General features: G+C 33.2%; 1 protein-coding gene across 4 annotated transcripts in view; it reads left to right on the forward strand.

The window, feature by feature from the left end:
* The window catches only part of Stag2 (STAG2 cohesin complex component), a 128838-nt gene that overhangs the window by 102026 nt on the left and 13868 nt on the right, over positions 1-12944 (forward strand). For all 4 annotated transcript variants that reach the window (XM_034484875.2, XM_076918432.1, XM_076918431.1 and 1 more), the window contains 7 exons: positions 1755-1847; positions 2440-2614; positions 6027-6166; positions 7211-7312; positions 8951-9099; positions 10200-10328; positions 12502-12725. In XM_034484875.2, the coding sequence (XP_034340766.1) occupies positions 1755-1847; positions 2440-2614; positions 6027-6166; positions 7211-7312; positions 8951-9099; positions 10200-10328; positions 12502-12725 (1012 nt within the window). The remainder of the gene's footprint in view (positions 1-1754; positions 1848-2439; positions 2615-6026; positions 6167-7210; positions 7313-8950; positions 9100-10199; positions 10329-12501; positions 12726-12944) is intronic.

Consider the following 12944-nt stretch of genomic DNA (forward strand, 5'->3'; position numbering starts at 1 on the left):
CTCGAGCCTTCACAGGACCCACGGCCCTACAAGGCCATCCTCTGCTACATATGCAGCTTGGGTCCCTCCGCATATACTCCTTGGTTGGTTAGTCCCTGGGAGCTCTTGTAGGGGTCTGGTTTGTTAATGTTGTTCTTTCTGTAGGGTCTATTGTTCTTTCTTTAGGGTCTATATCAATGTGTTGCCTTTCATGTGTGTATATATATCACTTGCTTGTTTGTTAGATCCCCTAGAACTGGGGCTACCCATGGTTGAGAGAGACCTTGGGAATCAAATCCTGCTTCTCTATAAGAGCAACAAGTGCTCCTAGCTACTCAGCCATCTCTCCAGCCCCTCAAATCATGTTTTGTGTTTGAATTGAAGATAATCATTCTAAGGGGGCTCATTTAAAAAAATATTAAGAAGTTACTGGGAGTTAAAGATTAGACTGTACATATATGAAATGAAAAATAATTGTTTATTTTCTCCCATGAATTTGCCACTTTCTAATAATATATGAACATGGATCATAATTATTTCATCATTCTGAGCTAGTGTTTTCATTGAAGTTAGCTATATATAATTATATAAGTGTTCCCTGGTCATTTAGGATATTATCAATATACCAATTAATTTTTTTTAAGTTTTTGTATTTGTTATTTGTTAACTTTTAGGTAATTACAAGATAATGGTTTCTTTGTAACATTTTCATTCATATGTGTTTACTTTGCTCTTGGTTTCTGTGGTAAACACCGTAACCAAAAGCTACTTGAGAGGAAAGCTTTATTGTATCTTATACATACAGGCCACAATGTATTATTGAAGGAAGTCAGGGCAGGAACTGAAGTAGGTTACAAGGTTCTCTGGTTCTCTGCTCAGTTAGCTTTTTTTTTTTTTTTAAAAAAAAAAAAATACAGCTCAGGACCATTTGTCTTAAGGATACCACCACCCATGGTGAGGCTGGTCCCTTCCTTATCAAACATGGCTGCATGCTATTCTGATTTGGGGAAGTCCCCAATTGGGTCAAGTTAATAGCTATAGCAATCTAGGACAATTGTACTTCACTTGTCCCTGCTCCCATCATCTTGTTTCTTCACCTCATTCTGTCTTGTCCACTTCCTTCCCCAGAATATTCTCTTTTAATGTCCTTTTGTATACATGTGCATATATGAGTGTGTATTTAAGTTTATATTCTATATATGAAAATGTACATGCATTTTTTCTTATTCTTTTTCTCTTGTATTATCTTTTTCTTTTTTAGAGCTATTTTCCCCAACTAAGTTATATTTGTATTTAAATATGTATACATATGCATGCCTGTTTATTGTTCTAATAGAGAGTTTAGAATATTTGTCTTTCTGAATCTCACATATTTCTCTTAAAACAATGATCTCCAGTTCCACCAGTTTTCCTTTAAATGGCATAATTTTATTATGGATGCATACTTCACTTTTTGTACCTCTTCATCTGTTCCTAGTCATGTAGTCTGATTCCACTGCTTAATCATGGAAATAATGCTGCAGTAAACATGGCAGTATGCTGACTTAGAATCTTTTGAGTGGTACTTAGAAGTTTATACTAGGTACTTGAAGTGCACTTTAGAGATTTGAAAAAAGAAATGATTTGTCTAGTTTTGTAAAAAAATTATGAAAAATAAATTTAAACTAAAAATTCAAGTAGAGCTAATATTCATGATGATGTTTGTTATCAAGAGTTTTAAAGAGATACTGAATTTATACAGTATTTTAAAACATTCATGTTAAATTTGTTTAAAGGAGGACTTACTGCGTTTAAAGAAACAGATGAGAGTATTTTGCCAGATATGTCAGCATTACTTGACCAACGTGAATACTACTGTTAAGGAACAGGTTAGTAATCACCTGGGAAAGGGGAACCTCATGTATGGAATTGTCTGGATCAGACTGAGAGATTATCCTGACTGATGACTGACTGATGGAATGGGGGGGGGTGGAGGGTCCAGTGCTCTGTAGGCAGCATCATCCCAAGGGGGTGTGTTTAACATACAAAACTGTTTAAAAATTTTAATAGTAAGAATATCTAATATGCTATGCTTTAAAGAACCACTCAATATTTTGAACTTATTCGTAATAAAATGACATATTCATTTAATAGGAGCTTATTTTGTATGTGTGTGTGCCTGTGTGTATGTTGTGTATGTATGGCATCATTTATAGCCAATTAATGCTGCTAAAAAAAAGTGTGAAATTGTTGCTTGTATAGTTCAAGCATTTATATTTATTTAAGAAATTAAGTTCTTCAGCTTTAAACTTAAGAGACTTTAAACTTTTAAACTTTAAACTTAAGAAAATACTAACAATTTTTAAATTATTTCAAATACAGAAAATTATGTTTTTCCCCTACATTAAATACATTCTTTTTTATTCTACTTATGATATTTCATAAGAAACTTAATACCATCATTTCCCTTTATTTTAACAGGCCTTCACTATTCTGTGTGATATTTTGATGATCTTCAGTCACCAGATTATGTCTGGAGGACGTGACATGTTAGAGCCATTAGTTTATACTCCTGATTCTTCATTACAGTCTGAGTTGCTCAGCTTTATTTTGGATCATGTCTTCATTGAACAGGATGATGATAGTAATAGTGCAGGTAATTTTATTCACTTCTTCTTGTGTGTATGCGTATAACACTAGGTAGCCAAATTCAATATAAAACAAGGTTCATTCTGTCATGAGTATACTATATGGAGTTGTAGAGTATATGCTTTCAAGCTAGATATATGCTTCTTACTACTATTAACTCTTATATTACTAGTTTGAACCTACTTAACAGGATTAAAATGGCTAAGCTATTAGGAGAATATTACATTCCACTAATAGGAGAATAGGACATTTATGTTACTTTTTATTGTGTATTTATATATCATAGGTTTTCATATTTTTCAGTCATTTTTGAATGTTAGAAATAATGTTTGAAACTTTTGACTATGGGGCAGTTAGAATAATTGCAATTGAATAATCAAAGCACTCAACCTTTTAAAAAGTTATTTTCAATATTCCAGTTGCACTGATAAATCTCTTATTTGAATATGAAGTCATGGAAAACCAAGTAGTATTTGACGTTTTCTGCTTTTCAATTTTTTTAAAGTTATATTTAAAGAAAAATAAAACACCAACACATTTCTATTCATATATTAATTTGTCACTGTATGTGATGAATTATGTTTCCCAAATAAACATAGAATTCAAGATTTGGCTTGAGGCCCATATTTAACAATATAAAGCTTCTTGCTCACAAAATAAAACCATGTCTAGAATACAACTGAGAAGCCCAGAGTAACCAAAACTGGGATTAAAAATCCATCTACTAAAGTTTGTCAAGTGTGTCTACCTTTGGTACTACAGCTTCATGTATCTCAGAGGAGCTGTAAATGTGGGCAAATTTAGACAACAGTGCCAAAACCTCAGCAGGCCCGAACATTACACTCTCAGGTTTGCATCTTCTACTTGCAGCTGTTGGCTTAGGCATAATTTTCACTATTAATTAGACAAAGACTTATTGGTCAACAGGTTGCTAAATGCCTTGGATATGAAAAAATTGAGACGGTCCCTCAAGAATTAAAGTGGAAAAGACATCTGAAATAAAATAGTTTTAATGTATTTTTAAAGATAATAGAAGGTTGTGTAAAGTGTACCAGTAAAGGGGAACTTGAACTGGTTGGCAACTTTATTAGACACTAGCATCTGAAGTACATATGGAAAGATGAGAAAGGCTCTTATACAACTTGTATGCAAAGTCATAGTTTTATTTCTAAAATATCATAGAGAAGGTTTGAAATACAGCTTTTGTTAGTTAACAACTATGTTGGCTTCATTTAGACCATTCCAAACCAAATGAAAGTAAGCTTCAGGATGTAGGATTAGGTTTTGCATCTTCAGTGCTTGGACTGCTTTCTTTTCTGTTAAGGTCTTTAAATGAAAGATATTCTACTCTTGGTACGCATGTGTAAATGTACAAACATGTCTACCCATCTTTGTCTGTGGCTGTATGTTTTTTGAAAGAACCAAACACACACCCTATTTCATGACCAGTATCATTATTTTTCCTTTTACCTAGAAGTGCCCAATGTTATAAGTTTGGTGTTTATCACATATTTCCATACCTGGAATTTTTTCTATAATTTTATGTTGCTAACTTTCACATGAATGCTATTATGTTGAATGTTTAAAACATACTCTTTTAAATTTTGAGATTGCTTTTCAGTATTGATGTGTAACTACAATTTATTTGTCTCAGCCACTGAGCACCATAAGAATTGACCACGATACAATTATATTTCCTAATGTTAGGCATTTTGATTATTTCTAATTTTCCCTGATTATAGATTGCTACGACAAATATGCTTATTTACTTGAAAAAGGTGTGTTTATTATACATAAATGTAAGAATGAGTTGGATTAGGGACTGTTTTTGTATACTGTAATTTAGCTGTGGATTGTCCAATAGTTGAATTGCTTAATCAACCTACCATCAACATACCATTTTATTGCTATATAGTTGTCATAATCCTTGATATTGTAAACTATTACATTCTTGATTTGTAATTCATACTCTACTAAGTAGTTAATAGGAAATGTATCCAGAAGTAATCCATTGGTAATATTCAACAATAAAGGTAGTTGATACTTGTGAACATTCATGGTAGGTAATCCTCTTCATTTCTGAATCCTCATATATATACTCTTCATCTGGACAACTTAGCCTGTAGGAGGAAGTTTATACTTCGAGTTCATGCAAATATTACTAATGACTGAAAATTATGTAAAAGTGATCCAATATGATGGTAGTCATAAGTTATACCAGAAGGTAGTGGCACTTGCCTTTAATCCTAGCAGTTGAGAAGCAATTTTTTAAAATGCAAATCATCATTTTTAAATTGCTGTGCAAGTACTTTGACATTGGAGTATATACTTGAAATAAAACTTTTGATGATATTCTGTGATATTCTAAATTAAATTAGAATTTAATTTGATTTTAGGGCTTTAAGGTGTAACTTAGTGATAAGACTATGGACTTCATTCTTCATGCTTTGCTTTCAGACATTAGTATCCTCAAATCATTGAGCTGGATAATTTCCTACTTGGTGTCAGGGTTACTAGAGGTGCTTTTCAGAGACTGGGAATCTTGTATTAAAAGGCTAATAGGATATAGACCAACTAATTGTTCACAAAATATGTCTAATATTGAAAAGATTAATATCACTAAAGAAATAATAACCAAACAAAACTGGAACAGTAATTTTCTTTTGTGTGCGCCGTAGTTTTGTTTATAATTAATTTCTGATTTGAAATCTGTCCATAAAGGAAATTTTTGGTATGTGTGTGCCCAAATTACTGTGTCTGTGTTAACTTGGATATGGACCCATACTTAGAGTTCTCACACCTTGAGACAGTGTCCATGTTGACGTTTGCAGCATCAGGGTAGCTGGCACACTCTGAACTCTGTCTATTCTCTTGTCTTCTCCTCCAGTCTGTGGGGAAGGTTGCAGTGGAGCTAGACAGTGTCTAATCTCTGAGTCTGACGACTGCCTGGTCTACTTAGGGAGTTCTAGGCCAGTCATGGCAATACATATAAGAACCTGCCTAAATAATTAAGGATATATAAGAAAGAATCAGAGATAAAATGGGGATGTGATCATCATTGGAAATGATTGGAATTTTTCTGACATTAATTTGCTTTCACTGAGGGAAATTCATTCTACCTGTTTTTGAATATGCAGGTCTTTTTGACAAATCATCCTGTTAGGAAAGTCTAAGAATGAATTAGATGAGCTTAACCTTACAACTGATCAATTCCTTTTACTTATTACATCTGTTCCTTTTCCATGATGTCTCAAAAATATAGTTTATTATTTGAGTAGTTGCAACTTTTAATTTTGGCTTTAATGTTTTTTTTCCCACTTTTCAAATTTCCAATAAGGGGGCAGGTGTATAGTATATGTTTAAAAAGTATGGTTGAAGTAAAATATAAGATGTATTGATTATTGAATTTCTTCCCCCAGATGGTCAACAAGAGGATGAAGCCAGCAAAATTGAAGCTTTGCATAAGAGAAGAAATTTACTTGCAGCATTTTGTAAGCTAATTGTATATACAGTGGTGGAGATGAACACAGCAGCAGATATCTTCAAGCAGTATATGAAGGTGAGATTGAGAGTATACAGTGTGATAGTATTTCATGCTTAAACAGAAATTTATCTATCTATCTAATATATCTCATCTGAGTTTGAGTCTCACTATGTAGCTCTGTCTGTCCTTGAACTCATTACGTAGACAGGACTGGCTTCAAGCCCACATGCATCTGCCTCTGGAATACTGGGATTAAAGGTCTGAGCCACCACACGCAGTATCTTTTCTCTACAAATAAAAATCCATGTAATTTGTTAAAGCCTAATTAATTTTCTATTTTGAATATTTCAGTATATGAAAGAGGTTTAGCATCATTTAAAAGTAGTTTTGAAGATATATCATTAGCGTGATGAATGATTTTTACACCATATGTCTATATCTGTACTCTTCTCAACTTCATTAAATGGCAGAAATTACCAAAAAAAAATGTGTATATATTATTTGGATATGGTGGCTCTTGCCTGTAATCCCAGCACCTAGGAGGCAGAGGCAGACAGCTCTCTTGAGTTTGAGGCCAGCCTGGTTTACAGAGTGAGTTCCAGGATAGCCAGAGTTTCTTGGTGAGACATCTCAAAAAGTACTAAATTTTTATCTTGTATATTCCTTTGTTATCTTTGATAGCTGTTTTATAAGTGTTAAACCACTGTTTAAACTTAGAAAAATTGCACATATGTAATATATAATGCAAATTTTAGACGCAATAGTTTATAGGATATTTGTTTCTGTAAGCCAAATTAGGAAGTTGGCCTCCTATCTTATTAACAATTAGAGTAAACTGGCTCTATTGTCCTTAAAGAAAACTTAACACAGTATAACTTAATAACACAGTATAACTTAGTAACTTTTTTATTTCATGCCTGCTTTGTTTAAACAGTTTGGGGTGTTCAACTTTGTTTTTAAAGTTAAAGATGTTTTAGAAATGACCTTAAATCTACAGTACTTAAATCTAACTTTACTGTCATTCTATGAGCTTTGTGCTTATAGAATTAACCTAAAGTTAGTCTTTCTGTCCAATTATTTTAAGAGATTTAACTAATTTGCATCAATTTCTTTTTCCAGTATTATAATGATTATGGCGATATTATCAAAGAAACAATGAGTAAAACGAGGCAGATTGACAAAATTCAGTGTGCTAAGACCCTTATTCTCAGTTTGCAGCAGGTAAGACTTTGAGTATCTGCTTTACTTAACATTAACTGTCAATAATAAAATTGGTAATAATTGTAACTGGGACGAGGACATGACAGACAGTTCATAAAAGTAGCAATACAAAATGTTTATCATTACTAGTAAAGAATGTTTTACACGAAATTTAAACACATATGAGAAGTGATTGAGTCTGGTTGATCAGCTCCCTCATTCACAACTTGCAGTAAGATCATTTTAATCAAGTCTAAGCAATTTTCTTCTGTGTGGAGTATATACATGTGTGCAGTTATGAGTGTGGAGGCCAGAGATTGATTCTTGAGTATTGTCTTTGGTTGCTTTTCTTTACTGAAGTGGGGTTTTTCACTGAACCTGGAGCTTGTTTCACTGAGAATTATAGACAAGCTTCCACATCCACTTGCGTTTTATTTGGATGGTAGGATTTGAACTTTGGTCCTCAATCAAGTTTGCAGGTTAAGCACTTTATGCACTGAGCCATCTTCCCAGCCTCCCTATATGATTGCCTGTGTACAAGTGTGACAGATTGTGCATGTGAAGAGCACAGCACAGTTGGGGGAAGTTAGTTCTCATCTATCCTATGGGGATCAAATTTAGATCATCAGATGTATTGAGGAGATTTTTTACCAGTTAAACTATCTTGCTTTTGTTTCACCATGTAGCCTAGGTTGTCCTGATCTAAAATTCCTTTTTACTCAGCCTCCTAAGAGCTGGAGGTAGAAGTCTGTGCCACTGTTCCACTGTTACCTGGATAGCAATTTTTAAATATATAGGATTTGTATGGATGTTTGTGTGTAGGAGCTAAAACAGTGTACGAATATGTGGGCCTATATGTGTGTGTGTGTTTGTTTGTTTGTTCTAGCTAGTTTAGGGTTTTTTTTTTTTTTAAGTTCTTTTGTGTTTGGTTTTGGGTTTTTTTTTTTTTTTTTTTTTTTTTTTTTTTTTTTTAGTGGAGTATAGAGCCCTTTGTATGTTAGGCAGATACTCTACCACTTAGTCTCTTTATAGTATCTCTGTCACTGTTAACTACAGTCACCATAGCGGACAGTTAATCTCTGGTACCTAATCACTCTAATTGATTATTTTTGTTCCACTGCCCTAGCTTGTGGCAGTAGTCACTTTATTCTCTGTATCTTTAGCTTCTACTGTGTTAGGTTCCAGTAAGTACACTCATGGTATTTGGCTTTTTACATCGGGCTTATTTCATTTAATGGATTGTCTGCATTAATCTGTGCTTTTGTAAATGACCTAATTTCTACCTTTTAACTGCTAAATAATACTTCCTTTTGTTTCTTTGAAAGCATATGTATGTGATACATGGCATTCGTCCATGTATGGACAATTAAGTTGGTTCTATCTCTTGGTCATTGTGAGTGATACTATACAATGAACACAGCAGTACAGCTGTCTCTTTGAAATAATCATTTTCTTTTCCTTGCTATATAGATATTCAGGACACCAATAATGATTTCAAGTGTATTATGTGACACAATTTGTATCATGACTTTTTTGTGTTTCAGGTGTCATCAATGTAGTATATCCTTTATCTTTTATATTTAAATTTAAAAATATGCTTAAAACATGTTAATTTATATTTATAAAAATATTAAGATTTTCCTCTTTTTTTCCAAACAGCTTTTTAATGAGATGATACAAGAGAATGGCTATAATTTTGATAGATCATCCTCAACATTTAGTGGCATAAAAGAACTTGCTCGACGTTTTGCTTTAACTTTTGGACTTGATCAATTGAAAACAAGAGAAGCAATTGCCATGCTCCACAAGTAACCAATCTCCTAATTATTTATTGCTTGTATTTTCATGAATCTTAATTTTGTGTTCATACTTTCGTTTGGAATACCTAAATAAGCTTGCTTTATTATTGTCTTATAAAGCTCGTAAGTTTAAAAACCTATTGTAGTGTGGTCCTCCCCCATACCTTGCACTTTTATAAATATACGTATGTTTATATGTACATGGGTACACTTGTGCAAACTGGAATCAAATGTCATCATTCAGAATGCTATCCATCTCCTTTGAAATAAGTTTTGTGCTTGGCCTGGAACTCACCAATTCAGCTATATTGGTTGGCCAGTGAGCCCTGGGATTATTTGTGTACTGTCACATGAATTGCACATAACTTATTGCCTTTATTCTTTTTATCTATTTCTCTCCAACTTTAATTTACTCTCTTACTTCACCTTGTTGTATGCCTTTTAGTATATAGGTGATAATTTTAGGTAACATTTAAGAGCTATACATAGAGTAATTAGTGTAAGAGCTACATTTTTTCTTCATGTGCTTTCCTCCCAATTTTGCCTTCGTTGTTTCTCTACCCTGTTATATTTTGGTAGGGTACAATGATGGTTATTATTTTGATCAGTTGCAATATTTAAATTGTGATGTTAATATGGTTAAATGGGCCCTGAGTTTAATTTTAAAGGCTTTAAAGAAGACATTATAAGTGGGCATTATTCACTTTTAAGGTAATCCTATATGTCAGAGTATGACTTTGCTATTCTGAAAAAAAAGTACAGATAATATATTGGTCATTATGTACAAGAATTTTGGCTATTTTTGTGGGAAAGAATATTTGAGTAAGGAATATATTCCTGTATTCCTAGCATTTAGGAGGCCTAAGCAGAAGAATCACAAGTTGAAAACTTGGCTATGTTTTAAAAAGAGGTCAAAAGAGAATATAGATTAAAACAAACTACATTTAGCTAATGGCTAACTGGTGCTGGTGTATATGTGTGTCTCTGTGTTATTTTGTTTTTGAATGATTTGATAATATTCTGAAATTGAAATAGGGTTATTTTTAATTTTTAAAAAATTTACAAATGAAGTAAACATCATAATACTTATTATTTTATTTCCTTTACAGAGATGGCATAGAATTTGCTTTTAAGGAGCCTAATCCACAAGGGGAGAGCCATCCACCTTTAAATTTGGCATTTCTTGATATTCTCAGTGAATTTTCTTCTAAACTGCTCCGACAAGATAAAAGAACAGTGTATGTATTTGCTAGACATGTTTGGTTTAATTTTATTTTGAAAGGCTGAAGAACAGTTGTTATACTTGGTTTTCTTTCTGACACGTATCTGTAGCATTATATTAATTTATAAAATTTTTTACTTCATCAGTTTTAATAATCTTCAGCATTATAACTATTCTTTGTAAATACTGAACTTTAGTATTGTGAGTTCTACTCTCTGTAGTGTTGAATAATTACAGTAGCCCAAGTAAGATGGTAGCATTTAAAGGATGGTAATATTGAAAATCCATGAGACTCACCCGGGTTAGTTTTTAATCTTGAAATGTGGTTGATCTGCAAAACTGTCTATTCCGTTAATGGTTTCTTTCTTCAATTTAATATTTAAACAGAAAATTTCTCTGAAATAATTTTTTAAAATGGTAACTTGTAAGAGAGACGGCTCACCCTCTCCCCCCAGCTCTTTGATGTATAAGGGGGTAGAAAATTAGAAATACCACAGTTTAATATCTTTTAATAATCCTGGACCATCTTACTAACCCTAGACTTTGCCATTTAAAGCAAAATTCTTAGACCATTAATCAGAGAAATGCAGATTTAAACAATGCCATTTCTTATGTAACAGTTGAACAGTACTAATAACTCTGATAGCATTGTTTCAAGGATGTAGAAAAAGAGAAGATTATATACATTATTGGTGCCATGAACTGATACATGATTAGTTTTGGAACTATCTGACATTACCTAGTAATGGTTAAGTGTCTTCCTATCTTTAGGCCCAGTCACTTCATCATTCACATGTATATGCTCTATAAAAATCTTTGAATCGTGCATACAATAAGAACTATTAAGGAATAGTAAATAGATTTTAAAAGTATAATGCTGAGTTCAAATAGAAAAGTATAAAAGTACACTATGATATTTATAGTAGATAACTATATTTTAGTATTTTGAAAATGTGTACATGAGGCTTTTAAATTTAAAAAAATCAGCTTAGTAGAGACTCAGGGCTAAAGAGGCACAGATTTTTGCTTCCACGAAGGCTACTTATTTACTTGTTTATTATTGTGTTTATGAGGAGAATGTTTGATTGTTTGTGGGGCATGTACATGAGTGTATAGGTGTGCACATGCGTGGTGGCCAGAGCAGTGTACTGGGTGTCTAGAGCACTGCATTTCTTCTCTGAGACATGGTTTCTCAGCTCTGTTGTCAACCAACTTCTAATTATCTACCTGTCTCTACTCCCCAGTCCTGGAGTTATGACCTTTGTAAGCATGCCTATCTCTGTTTGTGATTAAGTGCTGGGACATTTGAATTGCAGACCAAGTGCTCTTAACCCACTGTGCCATGTCCCTGTCCTGGAGGCTCCTTATTGTTAATATTCTGTTAAGTGACGTAGTGGCACAGAGCTCTAATTTTTCTGCCAGTTAGTCTATTTTGGCTGAAATTTTGAGTCTTATCTCAGACTGGTATTGGTTTCCAGACTGGTAGCCCGTTTATAGGCTATGATTTAGAGTGCTGTAGTAGTAAGGATGGCAGAAGTATTTATAAGTAAAAAGATGTATTGAACAGTTACCACAAAGCAGTACATTTTTTAAAACTGAGTTTACTTACGTTGATAAGTCTAAATTGATTGGAATTATTTATTGCAATTACTCTAATTTATTGAATTGTACAATATACTTAGTTGATCTTCACTTTTAGTGTCACACCCTGCGATTCAAATCATGATGATACTGTCATTTTTATGATTATGGGTATATTAATTTTCTTAACATCTATTTCTTCATCTAAAATGGAAAGAATATTTTCCTTACAAACTGTAAGTTTAGTTAAAATATCTTGAAAAATGCTTAGCACATAGTAATCATGTGAATGTTAGTTATAGTTTGATGAGAATTTTTTTATTAAAAACAAAACCAAGTGTATATACATATTTTCCACCAAGCTGAAGTTTCGTGCATAGGGAACTTAGATACCTATTGACAGTACCAAGGACATAGCAGATGATCAACAAATATTAAGCTAGAGTACTCTGGATTATTTCATTCAGTGTGAGGTTTGAGTAGATGTTTTCTTTCATTTTGCTACTGAGGCTGAGAATAAGTAGTGAAGTATTAGGCTCATGTTCCTGCAACCTTGTTTGCCTAGCAGCTCTGTGCATCAAAGCTAATGCTTTCTACTTCTTTTTAAGGTATGTTTATTTGGAAAAGTTCATGACCTTTCAGATGTCACTCCGAAGAGAAGATGTATGGCTTCCTCTGATGTCTTACCGAAATTCTTTGCTAGCTGGTGGCGATGATGATACCATGTCAGTCATTAGTGGAATGAGCAGTCGGGGATCAACTGTACGGAGTAAAAAATCCAAACCATCTACAGGAAAACGGAAAGTGGTTGAAGGCATGCAACTAGCACTCCGTAAGGAAGCAGTTCATTTCTTTTTACTGTTGACCAACTGAATGACATTAAGAGTTACCTCGTTTCTCATGACATATGTGATATTCAATAGTAGCTTATACAACTTATGAATTATGTATAAATGTACTGTTTTAACCATTTTACATGCATGACAGTCAGTTCTGTCAACTCTTTAAGGCACATTTTCCCTTTTCACATGAAAAACAGTAAAGACAGATT

The sequence above is a fragment of the Arvicanthis niloticus genome, chromosome X (genome assembly GCF_011762505.2).
Source record: "Arvicanthis niloticus isolate mArvNil1 chromosome X, mArvNil1.pat.X, whole genome shotgun sequence".
Taxonomy (NCBI): Eukaryota; Metazoa; Chordata; class Mammalia; order Rodentia; family Muridae; genus Arvicanthis; species Arvicanthis niloticus.